We start from the raw sequence: 14,398 nt of genomic DNA, 5'->3' as shown, positions 1-14,398 counted from the left end.
TCTCTCTCTCTCTCTCTCTCTCTCTCTCTCTCTCTCCGCCTCGCTTTCCATGTTTAGGAGATTGATTCCAATGTGCTTCGTCTGTAGCCTACTGTTAAAATGAATGAATATACATATTATATTATTGTTGCGATTGTGATTAATGAAATTAGTAGTCTTGTAATTATTACTATTATCATTATTGTTGTTGTTGTTTTAAGGCGTTTTTGAACACCTGATTTCTTTGTTTACGTGGAAAATATTCACGTTGTGTAAATTCTACTGACGCTGTAGATCCTCTTCCCCAGCAGGGGGCGACGTCATCCAGACTATAAATGCAGCAGTCTCCATTCAACCAAGATACAAAGCTGAAGCTAAATGGATTAACCTAACGCTCGACATTTGAACGCTGTATTTTAGAAGAAGAAAAAAGAAGGAAGCTTTTTTTGATTAACCAAGTGGAAATATTTGCAGAATAATTGAAAGGGCATTTATATTATCAGGCAGGGATCAGAGGCATTACTATGGCCATTCATTACGATGGTTCATCATTAGTCCCACAAAAAAAGGAAATAAAATATGTAAAAACGGTTATCCAAGCTCACAATAGAATAGGCTATAATCAGTGTACAAATTAATAATTATGTATTTGTTTCTTTCTGGTTGAAATAAGAAAATTCTGTGTTGCGTTGTCCCCTATATTATTGTTATACGTTATGCACATGCGTTTCAGATTTTTTTGTTCTCTACTTGTTGAGTCGGATGTGGCTCACACGTCTATTCAAACTCCTGCAGGTCCTCCTGAATATGATTCAAACTCCTGCAGGTCCTCCTGAACGCATCCACACCGACCGCCCATAGGATGGTGTTCATGGGAATCCTCGCCCGTTCGACAGCCGAGCCAATCCCTGCGCTGCTGCTGACGTCACGCCCATCGCCTATGATCGAGGATCAGTGGATCGGAGTCAATCTGGGGCTGGCTGGAGAGAGAGACAGCACGGTGCAGAGGATTTGGTCAAGCTTTTTTTAGCCGGGTTCATTCGGTCTGTTTCGCATATCCATTCTGCTTCCAAGCGTTTTTTTTTTTTCGGATAAAAAAACAGACGTTTCGGATAAACGTTGCGGTCAAAGGGATCGGGTCACCGGGTGATTTCGGGTACATCCCTGGACCTGATGAATCGAGGGATTATCGGCTGCGCAGCGTGTTTCTGGGTCACCTGTTCCCGGGGATTGAGAGTCCACACCTAAGCAGGACCGAACCTGGTCCTCTATCTTTTTGGCGTTTTGAATCCCATGCTGGGAGGGTATTTATAATGGATTGGTTTTTCATCATTTCACCATCGAAGCTTGGTTAGGAAGAGGCGGCTGCTGATCGGACTTGGATATAATCGGAATCGGTGCGCAAAGGATAAATCCAACAGACGCAAATATGGCCAAACACTGTCCAGACGGAGTGGATGTGAACAAACCCTCCGACGAGGACCTCCCGAGGCTCGCGAAGGACGAGCTGGTGAGAAGGATACGGAGAGCGGAGGGCGAGAAGATGAACCTGATGGTCGAGCACGGGAATAAGATGAGAGACGTGAACCGCAGCCTACAGGTCCACCTCCACGAGATCCGGAGTCTCAAAGAGGTGAACCAGAAACTACAGGACGATAACCACGAGCTCCGGGAGCTCTGCTGCTTCTTGGACGATGACCGGCAGAAGGGCAAGAAGCTGTCCCGGGAGTGGCAGCGGTTCGGCCGCTACACGGCCAGCGTCATGTGGAAGGATTGCGGCGTTTACCAGCAGAAGCTGCAAGACCTAGAGGCCAACCAGGAGTCGCTGATGCGAGAGAACGCCGAGCTGAAGGAGATTGTGGTGATGCTGGACGAGGAGAGGAACGGAGCCGGCTCCCGGAGCTCCATCGACAGCCAGTCCAGTCTCACCAACCTCAACGGGAGTTCGGTTACGGTCCGGGACGTCGGGGACGGTAGCAGCACCTCCAGTGCAGGGAGCGCCGGGAGTCCTGACCATCACCTGCACCATCACCACCCCATGCACAGCCACAAACCGTCCGAGGGCAAGACAGCGACACTAAGGAGGTCTATGGACGACCTCTCCAGCGCTCAATTCCACAGTAGAGCCATTCCCAATGGACTGAATGGTAAGTTTTTCACAAGTTTCACGCCTTTCCGTGCAGTGCAGTGGCAATAAAATGTTACATTAACAGATGTTAATTAAAGGACACCTGTGCAGGCATGCAGTGTAAACACATGGCTGGTCCCATAACTTATTTTGCTTTATGGTCACCATCACAAACTTAAATACACAGTATCAGGACATGCTATAGAAACACACACACACACACACACACACACACACACACACACACACACACACACACACACACACACACACACACACACACACACACACACACACACACACACACACAAACATACGCACACGCAAAGACATCAAGTGGATAGCTAGAAGTGTTGAGGTGTGTGTGTGTGTGTGTGTGTGTGTGTGTGTGTGTGTGTGTGTGTGTGTGTGTGTGTGTGTGTGTGTGTGTGTGTGTGTGTGTGTGTGTGTGTGTGTGTGTGTGTGTGTGCCATCCCAGCCTGCAGGCCAGTGAGGGGAGGCCATTAGTGTTTGCTCTTTGGCATGTTGAGAATCAGGACCATGGTGTGAGCTATCTGGCTCAGAACTCGGTGCTCAAGCTGACACACACACAGGGCCTTATCATGGGGCCTTATGCACACGCTACACTTTACTGTCATTAGTTAAGAGAAAATGGCGGGACTCGTCGCACACTTTGGTCGTGTACATGCTAAGCACATGTAGAATGTAAATGTCCCTCTCACAACCCTTCAGTTCTGAATACTAATCCATCACGAAATGATCCACCCCAACTATTTTTCTCCGCTCATACTGTAGTTCTTCTCCAGTGGAACAAATCTTAAAAATATATTATAATATATGAGTATATTAATAATAAATATTATATTTGTTATAACTTTGTTATTACACACATCTTGAGCCCACCTCCGGTCAGACCACTGAGGCTAGGGGGGGAGGGGGTTGGGGGTCTACTCCTCCCTGCCGCGCGTTGGGCACAGACAGATGGCGCGGCCGGCTAATTGCCTTAGCTCTTGGCCCGGCGCAGTCAAACCTAATGAGGATTAAGCGCTGTGAGCCCCCATACCCCCCCCCCCCCCAACCCCAGGTCCACGAGTTGCAAATTATTTGGTCAGTGAGTTGAGTCTCGGTTGTGCGTTGACCTGTTTCACCTCCACCTCCGCCATTGACCAGCACCACCCGGGTCTGCTGACAGCCTCTCGAAGGTTCTAGTATGTGACTCTCTGTGTCACACCACACACCTGTGTGTGCACTCTCACTGAGCAGGTTTGGCTGTGACCAGCGAAAAATCCTGCTGACGAGAAATTTCAACCAAAACTCAACCAAATCCCGATATATTGCATGCAGGGATTCTCCAAATAACAAAAATTGCAAAACGTCCACAAAGTGACATAAAACTTGTTTGGCGAAAGTTTCAAGTCGCACATCAACAACTCGACTAAACAGGAAGGTTTTGGCGACTGTAACTACGATACCACACATTGTGTGGGGTTTCAGCTGCACAATGGAGCTGAGCTTCCTGCACCTTTTCACTTTAGCATTCCTTTAGTGTTGGTGCACTGAAAGACTCTCAGTGACAACGACACACCCACACAGAAACCAATACCCCCCGACACACACACACACACACACACACACACACACACACACACACACACACACACACACACACACACACACACACACACACACACACACACACACACACACACACACACACACACACACACACACACACACACACAATGCTTGGCAACAGTCCTCAGTGGATTCGAGGTCAGTGTACGAAATCTGCCGAGTCAGATTGCACGGTGGTCTCTCTAATGTTCTGGCTGCTGCTGCTTTGCCGGTGTTTTTTTGTGTGAATCATTGTTAAAGTGTTGGTTGACGTTTGATTGTGTTAACTTTACTGCTATTGATTTCACTTGCCCCGCTTACAAAGCAGTTTGCTGAGACTCATGTCGGCCCTGTCTGGTGTATTTTCCTGCTCTGTCTGTCCCGTAGTGGACTGTGTGCAGAAGTAGGTCTTTCCCTAACAAGCAGGCAAGTGCTTCGCTACACATTGCACCTGTCCTTGCCATCCTGCATTTACATTACAATGTTGGTTTGATATTTTTGTATCCCCTTTTATCCGAATCGTGACCCCAAGAATCGAAATATGCGAAAATAATTCAAAACACAGCAACGCGGCTGAGGAGAGGGGCAAGGTCCTGGCTTTTGGTCAGGAGCCCTGGGCTTCTACCGTTTTACTATATCGGTCCATGGGGGTCGTAGATTACTGGCGCAACCGCTGCCAGTACTTTACTTTAATTCTACAGGGCACAGTTGTACAATGTAAGTCTATCGTCATATTAGACAATCCAAAACGGTTAAATGTATCGATTTTAGGCCACCTTGATTCCCTCCACACACAGATGCAATTATGGTAACACATACTAACACATATTTTCGCCATCTGTTTCGTCAATTGCTTGCTTAGTGATTGATTAGTCATTGTGTAAACTGAAACTGGAAAAGGAACAACATATCCTAATTTCAGCACCTATGAGCAGCAAAAGATCGACATCATCACTTGATAAATGACAACCATTATGGCTCAATTACCAAAGATCAATGCATTTTCTATATTTATGTGAACCACTAATGGTGTTCTTGTAATGAACTAAGAATTTAAGCCCTAGATTCAATATATTTAAGAGCAGAGAGTCCGTTACTGGAACGTCGCCTCAAACGGAATCTGCTATTTAAAGTTCACTCTCATATAACCTGCTCCGAGCGTATCCGGTCAGCTCTAACGCTCTACTGACCTCCAGATCAGCTCCTTGATACACCTCTAACAACTCACAAACACTCTCAGGATTCACCTGTTGAGTAGCTAAAGCGCCTCTCCGTCTCGTGAGAAAAGAAACAACATAGAACAAGTCTGATAATTGTGTACTGTTTTTGCTGAAATTCTCGGAGAATCTTTCAAAACCGAAATCAACGGGCAGCCATGAGGGAGAACTGGCCAATCCGGTGTGTCTGGTCAGTCAGAGGAATGCTGTTGTTGGTGTGTCCCACTTCTCAGTTTGTTGAAGAAGGATCACCTCCCCCTACCCTATCTCGTCATCCTCTTCAATAGCAGCTCACGGTGCTGTGATCATCATCGTTATGGAGTTGCATGGTCTGCCATGTTGGGGCCAAATACACTTTTTTTTTACTGCACATAAATGACAAGAAATAAGAATCATCGCGTGCTGAATGAGCCTTCTTTTTTATTTGTATTTTACAATTAATTATGGCAAGGAAAAAATAGATTTAACTGTTGAATAAATTAATGATGAATAAACAACGAATAAATAGGCGTAACCCCCCCCCATCCGGCCCCCTCCCTTTCTTTGGGTCTTGCTGATTGAAAAAATAGATTGTCTGACTCTGAGGCCGTGGGGCCCCTCTCAGGGGGCCCATTGTTTCGCGCCAAGGTCCCTGTTGTGTCACTCAGTATCTGTGCCCTGCTTCCCAGCCCCCCCCCCCCCCCCAACAATCTCCATCCCACCCCAGGACCCCCCTCCACAAACTCTGTGTGTTATTATCAATGGGCCCTCTCTTTCTCTGCCTGCCCCTGATTTACTCCTGCTCATTCTAGTTCTGGCCCCCTATCAAACTCAGCTCCTCCCATTCACTCTCCCTTTCTCCTCTTGCACCCTGCTCCATCTCTTTGTCTTTCCCTCAATATCCAATATCATAAGCACTTATACACTATGTATATTTATAGTGTGTAACTGCTCATGCATTCTTAATCCACAACCTTTGCCACTTGGTTTTCAATCAAGTGTTATTTTTTAGTTTTGGTTTTGGTTCTTTCTGTCACGTTATTTGGGCCAACATCTTTAGTTTTTCTGTGCCCTGTATCCTCTAGGGTTCAGTGTGATAAAGAAAAGATAGCGAAAGGTTATCACCAATCCAAATGCCCCCTGCCACTTACCATAAAGCAACACACTCCCGGCTGTCGTTGATAAGAGCCTCACTGACAGCAGTGAGCATCTACAGGCACAGATGAAAAGGGACAAAACACACACACACACACGCACACACACGCAGGCATGCATGCATGCACGCACACAACACACGCACATTAAGCATGGAGAAGAAGTTGAACAGTGTTGACCCCAAGCGCTCAAGGACCAACTCTTCCACGTAACCGCCCTCCTTAACTCCTCCTGTCTTAACAAAGGAAACATATGCAGCAAAGCAAGAACAAAGGAAACAGACTTCCTTTAAAAACACACACACACACACACACGCACGCACACGCACACGCACGCACGCACACACACACACACACACACACACACACACACACACACACACACACACACACACACACACACACACACACACACACACACACACACACACACACACACACACACACACACACAGCCCTAACAAAATACAGGCTACTAGCCCAGTGAGTTTCATCACAGCTGGCTCTCAGCTGTTATCACAAATAAGTTCATGAAAGGAGGAGCTAAGTTGAATCTACCGGCCCTTATCATTATTTTCCAACATTCTTCTGCCACTTGAAGTTCCTTCCCAGCCTGGGCCACCATGGGATGTTTCTAAATGTCGCAGCTGTGTGTTTGAATTTGAATTTCACAATTTGAGCCCCTCCCTCTGTCAATGAAAGGGTGATCAGCGCTTTTGGTTTCACCTTTGTGAAGAACTAAACATACTTACTTTTGTTACATCTGCTCCATTTTGTCTGCAGTTAGTTTTTTTCACAAGGCAAACTTTGTGTTCTGTATAGTATGACTTACATTTTGATGAGGCAATGAATCAATACACAGAGTTATTACACAGTGGGCAATTGCACTGCTCTCATTTTGGGAGGATTTTGTTAACAGTTACATTTGTGTGTTAACGTGCACACACGCACGCACAAACACACACATACACACACACGCACACACACACAGAAGCTCGACCACTTTGGTCTTAGGTGCTTCCTCGTCTTAGGTGCTTCAGGGTTACCCTGCGTGCGTTCTCCCGCCCGATCACCTCGCGTGGTGAATCCCTCTTCCCTGTGATCTGTGAGCCTCACGAGGAAGTCAATATGAATCGGGCGTACGTGCGTTCCGAGGCGAGCTGACACCCTCTCGCTTGCCCGTCCCGTGTCGAGATGTAAAGTAGTTGACCGCACCGCACGCACGGCTGTGCGTGCGGTGCGGTCAACTACTTTACATCTCGACACGGGACAGGGGTGATTCAGCGGGTGAATCACCTAATGGTTCACACGTCGGCCCGTTTACGACCCGGTGCTTCGGGACCTCACTGATGAGGGATTTACAGCAGCCATTCCGTTTACAATCGCACCCGATCATCCTTTTATTTCCCTGTTTGCTTTGTCAGCGTGCGCACCGGTGATCCCAGTGAGAAGGGGGTGACTGGTGTGAAGCGGGCTGATGCTAGAGGGGGGCCGCAGGGGGGGGGTCTTGATCCCGAGAAGGAGCACCCTATAGAGACCTTTGGGTTGGACCTACTGGGCCCACCCCGAGAGCGATGGCGAGCTCAGCCTCTCGCCACGCCGCGGCAGCTCGGTGCTCGGAGCCGGACGCAGACGTGTGTACTCGGAGAACGAGTGTTTTCTTTAGTACTGATTACCTCAGCAAAAAACATTTCAGCTTCATCGAGTCATTCATGGGTTCAGTCATGGGTGTGTACATGCGGTTTTATGGATGGACGGACGGACCCAACCAAATCGGGTTTACAATACACATAGAGAGTAGAGAGCGACCAGTGATCCAAATATACTCACGTAATAAGCTGTTCAACTCTAGGCATATTGCTGCAATATCTGGAACCCCACCCTCAGAGAAACATTTGTTTATCAGTGATGAGAAGCAAAAAAACACAAAACAAACAAACCCAATCAGGGTTGTAATCTAGAGAAAAAGGGCATCGGTATTGGGACTTCATATGTGGTTCGCTCCCGGATTAGAGGCTGATCTCTGCTTACGGTATCCTATGGCACGAATGAAATCAAAGAAACGAGAAGCACTGTATTTAGAGCCTAGGTTGTACCGCACCCTAAGGGTAGTGCCTCAGTGAACCATTGTGAAGCATCAGTGGTTATTTGGCCCGACGGAAGGGGAGACCTGAAATCTGCACCTAGGGCTGAGTCCCAGGCTCCCCTAGCCAATCACCTCCCTGACCTCCACACCAGGAAGCTCAGAATCCCAGCATTCCTGGTTTTGATGTCTGCACTATCCCTGTAAAGTCAGGCTCTACCCCCTGCTGTGGCTCCTCAAGGGTCTGAGAGAGAGAGAGAGAGAGAGAGAGAGGGAGAGAGAGGGAGAGAGAGGGAGAGAGAGAGAGAGAGAGAGAGAGAGAGAGAGAGAGAGAGAGAGAGACAGAGACAGAGACAGAGACAGAGACAGAGAGAGTCGGAGAGTCTGAGAGGACTTGCAAAGAGGAGTGGGAGTTCCACACTCCAGTAGCCATGCACGGTCAGATGAGCCTGAGCCTCTGACCTTTCCACTCCCCTAAGACACACACACACACACACACACACACACACACACACACACACACACACACACACACACACACACACACACACACACACACACACACACACACACACATAATCGAACATGTCTCTACTTCCTTAGCCACACATTTTTTGGGGCGTCTCTCAGGAGAATGATGGCCGCGAACAAAGCGTCTGAATCTTCCGGAACAACCCAGGCCAAGTGGGTTTTCAACCCACTGCACCTTGCAGTACAGGGCTAGGTGTGTTTGTTGAAGGAAGAACTTCTGCCTCCTTTTAGCTGACTGTCATGTGACTGCTTGTGACTCATTTCAAATGTGAAATGCTGCCTCTTGACTTTTTCTAGACTTTCACTTCTCGTAAACGCTAGAGAAAGACCCTGGTGTTACACCTCAAGAGAAAACTCCCCGTGTTTACCCTCTGTTTGCCTCATATAATCTGTCCACAGACACTTTTGTTTTTCCTGTCCTCCCCCGTCTCTGTGTGCTGATTACACAGCGCTCTAAACGTAAGTGTTTTCCACCTACACTTGGCTAGGAACCAGCCGCTGGTAAACGCAGAAGGTTGTCCGCCAGCTGTTCTCAGAGCGGCGTTGCTGGTGTTAATTCCTTAAGGAGCCTGTAATTGTGGCTCCCTCATTCCTGGCTCGTGTAGACGGTGGCTGAATGACCGTCGAGGGACTCATGCATGATAACAGCGTTAAGGGCGGTGGGAGGGGGGCTTCCTGGAAACACTTTCTGTTGTGGTCTCTTCAGTGCTTGGCATGAGTCGCTTCTTCACGCTCCACAATGCATTCTTTCCCCACTCCGCGAGATGGAGGTGTAAATTCAAAGCCCTGGGACTCAAAGTCCCTTTATAGGATGGATGTCATCAGAGCAGAGTCTTGATAGATGATGGGGATGGTGTATGCTTTTGCAACAGGATTTCCTTTTTCATCATTTGCCCCTCAAGGCCCCAAATGTTTCTAAATCGTTTTTTTTGTGTTTTATTTGATCACAGACTGTTTGACTAACACTCACCTGTGTCAATATTCGGTGCTTCCTATTTCCTTGTTCCCTCAGTGTGTTTGTTGTTGCGCGTCAAGGAGCCAGGAAGCAGAGAGGCTTGGAGCGTCTGGGTGGTTACGGGAACAATGAGGCTCATTTGTTTACATCCAGGAAAGGCTGTTGTGTGTTTGTTGATGGAGGGTTTCGAGTCGGGCTGAGTGAGGGTTTGAATGGCCGACCCCTACCCACTGCCAACCCACACACCCCTTTCTCCTGATGTAGAATTGGTCCCCTGTGTTGAGGGAAGATAGGTCTGTCTCTTGGTATTATCTGTGTTAGGATATCTGTGTGTGTGTGTGTGTGTGTGTGTGTGAGTACCCTACTACCGCCCTGATTTTGTGTTGTTTTTATTTAACCTAATTTATTGTTGTGTATCTCTGTGTGTGTATGCCTGTCTGTGTGTGTGTGTGTTTGTCTGTGTGTGTGTGTGTGTGTGTGTGTGTCTGTGTGTGTCTGTGTGTGTCCGTGGTGGTAGTGTTCAACCTGTCGGGATGGATTTACAGCGAGCCGCGTAGAGCAGGACCTGTGTTGTTATGATAATGACCCAGCATGGGAAGGTTATTGTGTCTATGTGTGTGTGTGTGTGTGTGTGTGTGTGTGTGTGTGTGTGTGTGTGTGTGTGTGTGTGTGTGTGTGTTGGGGGGGGGGGGAGGGGGGGCATGGCTATGAATAGATTCCCACGATGGCTGTATTAAGGCCAATTCTTGCATTTGTCCGTAAACTAGCAGCAAAGTCTTTGCCGCTTTTGGGTTATTGTGATGAAAATAGAAGACAACTAAATATTTAATAGAGTTGTTAAATGGTCTAATCAACACATGGAAATAAACTCAGGCGTAAGGTCCCATACCCATTGCCATGGCCCCGAACCAACGTCTTGCTCTCTCTGTCTGCCTATGTCTCAAACACAGACACGCAAACACACACAGACACGCACACACGCACTTAAAGTGGACAGATGGCCATCTGCTGCAGGTCAGAGGGGAGTCTGCTTGTAGATTACTGCAGTGTTTTTGCCGTCTTCTGGACACTGGCTTTGATTAAACACACAGACGCAAACACAGATACTCAGCCACATACACAGATAGAGGGACACATACACACGCACACACTAGTCCTGGTATTGCATTTCATCAAACTCTCACAACTTGATCTCCGTAATAATTATGAGTAAACTGAAACAGTCAGTGAGTGCAATCATTTATTTTCTTGACTTTCCTTCTTTCGTCTTGTATGTCCTCTCTCTTTCGTAGGCTCTATGAGAGAACGCTCAGGATGATAGGCGAGTGTATGGCTAATGGTCGTGTTTCATGTGAAGTGAGCCCATGCACGATCAGCTGTTGACGTGATGAGACTGAGAGCCACAAAGCTCTGGCACTGTTGTTAAAACCCCTTCCTAAAGCACATGCTTCTCAACGGGCCAAACCACATATTACTCCTGAAAGCATGGTTATAGAAATCCCACATGTTGAGACTTTTGCATTTTATTATTTGCTATCTGCTGAAACAAAGTCGTTCAAAATAAGATTTGTTGCCATTTAGGATTCACCCCAATAATCCACAATGAAAAGATGTGTTCTTTTAAGTTATTACGGCAATATATATTAGGCACGTTGTTTTCGACTCATCATAATTCATTCATTATCATACCAAAATCTTACTTATCAGAGCTAAGATTTAAGTATTAAAAGAAAGTCAAATTATTTTTGCAACTTTGATTTGATCTTAACAATGTTCTGATAAACAATACATTCACCATCATTCTTTCTCTTATCAGGTTGAAAAGAATAATCAATAACCTATGAGAAATTACCTATCGCGTGTGTGTGTGTGTGTGTGTGTGTGTGTGTGTGTGTGTGTATGTGTGTGTGTGTGTGTGTGTGTGTGTGTGTGTGTGTGTGTGTGTGTGTGTGTGTGTGTGTGTGTGTGTGTGTGTGAGATGGGGAGGAGGTGTGGAGGATGATGCTTCTCACGGAGATTCCTTCAGCTGTGTGTATGAACAAAAAAAAAAGCTGCCTGGTCAGGAATGCCAACATTCCAGCACACACAAACACACACAATGGGGGAAGTGCACGATGCAGTGTGGGAAAAAAAAGGCGCGGCGATGAAACAATGACGGCGGCGTTGTGTGTCACACAGACACTCACGTTCCGCTCTTAAACACCGCCGCTGGACTCGTTTCAGACAGCCGCTTGGGTGTCTGTGTTGTTTCAGTGTTGCTGCAGGTGTCTTAATTTGAACATCGACGTCAGCGTGTGTGACGTAGATCCATGCATGAATGACTGGATTAATATCTTTTTATAGCCATATAAACACAGGTAGGAGCCAGTTTGAGCCCGTATGTGCCAAACGCTGTCCCTCGCAAGTGCTGCCCTCCCAATCAATGCCCTTTTTCTCTAGACTACAACCCTGATTGGGTTTGTTTGTTTTGTGTTTTTTTTGCTTATCGTCACTGACATGTCTCGCTCATACACGCCTCTTCAACAGCATCACGAGACACCATTCTTAGAAGAGGCTTGAGGCTCCTCCCACCAAACATTTTTCGTGGTCGACCGCGCTTTTGCTTTGCTTTATGGGCTCTGGTTTATGCACAGGCTACCGGCCAGCGATGACTTCTGGTTGATGACTACCAGGCACTGGTTGGCCAGTGGTTGGCCATTATTGGCCACCAACAGTCAGTAGCTGTGGTAACAATCTTTCTTCTAGTCGATGTTGAACTATGGATAGCGTGTAAAAGCCACGCCAATAGCCTCGGTAACGATTGGTTAGTAGAACAAAATGTAGTCCACGCAGTTATTTTGCTTTTGAATGGTTGTTGTGGGTTCTGGATGAAGACGCATTTTAAGCATTGCCAGATGTTTTTTTTTACACTAAATAATATTCCAGTCCTAAGGAAACAGGATGGATAAACTGGGATGGACTGGAATGAACCTACGATAGACATGATGTGCGAACGAGAAGCAGAGCTGGCTCAGGTGGCACAAAACAGCAGATTGAGGCGGCACAGTTCACAATATGAATTCCCAGATTGCAAACTGGGATGAGACCATGGACGCATCTAGAGCAAACATCGCATCAGGCTCACCGACTCAGTGACACAAGCAAGTTAATAGGTCGTTTCTATTTCTATGCTGATGTTTGTCTGTGGCTACCTTGTTAGGTTTATATGAAGAAGAACGGAGTCATATGGAGAACCGGCAATCACACAACATGGAGACATCGGACGGAACGGCTGTGGAACGGAACCCAGCTTCTACAAATTGAAAAGAGAGAGAGTCACATCATGGTCATTCAATGTCCATTCAAAATGGCAAAACGACAATGACATGAAGTGGGCCTCCCCCCAATGAACATTGCACCTGGCTTGTGGGTTAGCTGTACTGCCGTTGTGATGTTTATGGACACCTCTCTGTCTGAGGCAGACAGTAGGATGTCTTGTTGAATGCCGCACCACTGCCTTTTATGAATGGAACATAGATCTGTCACACATTCCATCTCTTGCGACACACACACACACACATACACTACACGCACGCACGCACACACGCACGCACGCACGCACGCACGCACGCACGCACGCACGCACGCACGCACGCACGCACGCACGCACGCACGCACGCACGCACACACACACACACTGTACAAACACATACACACTCACATGCACACAAATCACAAGCTCCTTTGTAAGGAGACTAATTTAACACAATGATCCAAATTATTACACATCCCCATAGTGTTGAGACAAGTTGTGTGTGTGTGTTAACTATTCTAAAGTATGTAAAATATCGGCCAGTTGCCTTGCAGACAACAGCTAGGAAACAGCTAGCATTCCAGCTAGCATTATGAACACTAATCAGCACAATTGGATTTTTGCAAACCTGCTGCAGTTAGCCTCTTGATTTAATCTGATGCAATCTCTTAATCCCCCACTACACATACGCGTGCGCGCGCACACACACACACACCCACACACACACACATACACATGCACGCACTCGCACGGACGCACACAGAGACACCAATGGACAGGCTGTCCTTTTGAGTGTGATGTCATGCAGGGTTATTTCTGGGGTTTTGAGTTTATTAGGTGGCGTTTTGCTCACTTGCTTGGTATTCAGGGCTGGTCCAATGGAGGGCGTACTCTAGTCTGTGCCATGGGAAAATTAAATGAGAGTGCCTTTTCAAAAACTCACTAAAAGACAGTCTTCCCGCACATAACTCCTTTCCTGTCTGGGGATAGAAGCTATTGTCCTGGGATACTCAACCCCCAAAGAGACCCATACGGGGGCTGCCTGTGGTGTGTGAGTGTGTGTGTCTGTGTGTGTGTGTGTGTGTGCGTTTGTGGGTATGTGTGTGTGTGTGTGTTGTATTTAGGGGGAGGGGGGGGGGGGGGTGCGGCGGGGGATATGAGGACAGAGTGGGTCAGCTCTGCCGTCACTGTCTGGTGCTTTGGCTGGAGTGGGGTCATAATGTGTGTGTGTGTGTGTGTGTGTGTGTGTGTGTGTGTGTGTGTGTGTGTGTGTGTGTGTGTGTGTGTGTGTGTGTGTGGTTGTGCATGTCCATGCACGGTGATCCGGCCATCTGCCTGACAGCATTGTCGTGCAGACAATGGGGTGTGGGGCTCATCAAAGCCTCACCATGGTGAACTGGCCAATAGGAGTGTGGCTGCATCACACACACACACGCACGCACGCACGCACGCACGCACGCACGCAC

At 47.4% G+C, this 14,398-nt stretch overlaps 1 protein-coding gene across 1 annotated transcript in view; it reads left to right on the top strand.

The window, feature by feature from the left end:
• Window positions 1-827: 827 nt before the first annotated feature.
• The window catches only part of ccdc85ca (coiled-coil domain containing 85C, a), a 27,108-nt gene continuing 13,537 nt past the window's right edge, over window positions 828-14,398 (top strand). Inside the window, exon 1 of the mRNA XM_056591012.1 lies at window positions 828-2,126. Coding sequence (XP_056446987.1) covers window positions 1,409-2,126 — 718 coding nt within the window. The 5' untranslated portion in view covers window positions 828-1,408. The remainder of the gene's footprint in view (window positions 2,127-14,398) is intronic.

The sequence above is a fragment of the Gadus chalcogrammus genome, chromosome 5 (assembly GCF_026213295.1).
Source record: "Gadus chalcogrammus isolate NIFS_2021 chromosome 5, NIFS_Gcha_1.0, whole genome shotgun sequence".
NCBI classification, from domain to species: domain Eukaryota; kingdom Metazoa; phylum Chordata; class Actinopteri; order Gadiformes; family Gadidae; genus Gadus; species Gadus chalcogrammus.
The sequence above is the reverse complement of the archived record's forward strand: the minus strand, read 5'-3'. Positions and strand labels throughout refer to the sequence as shown.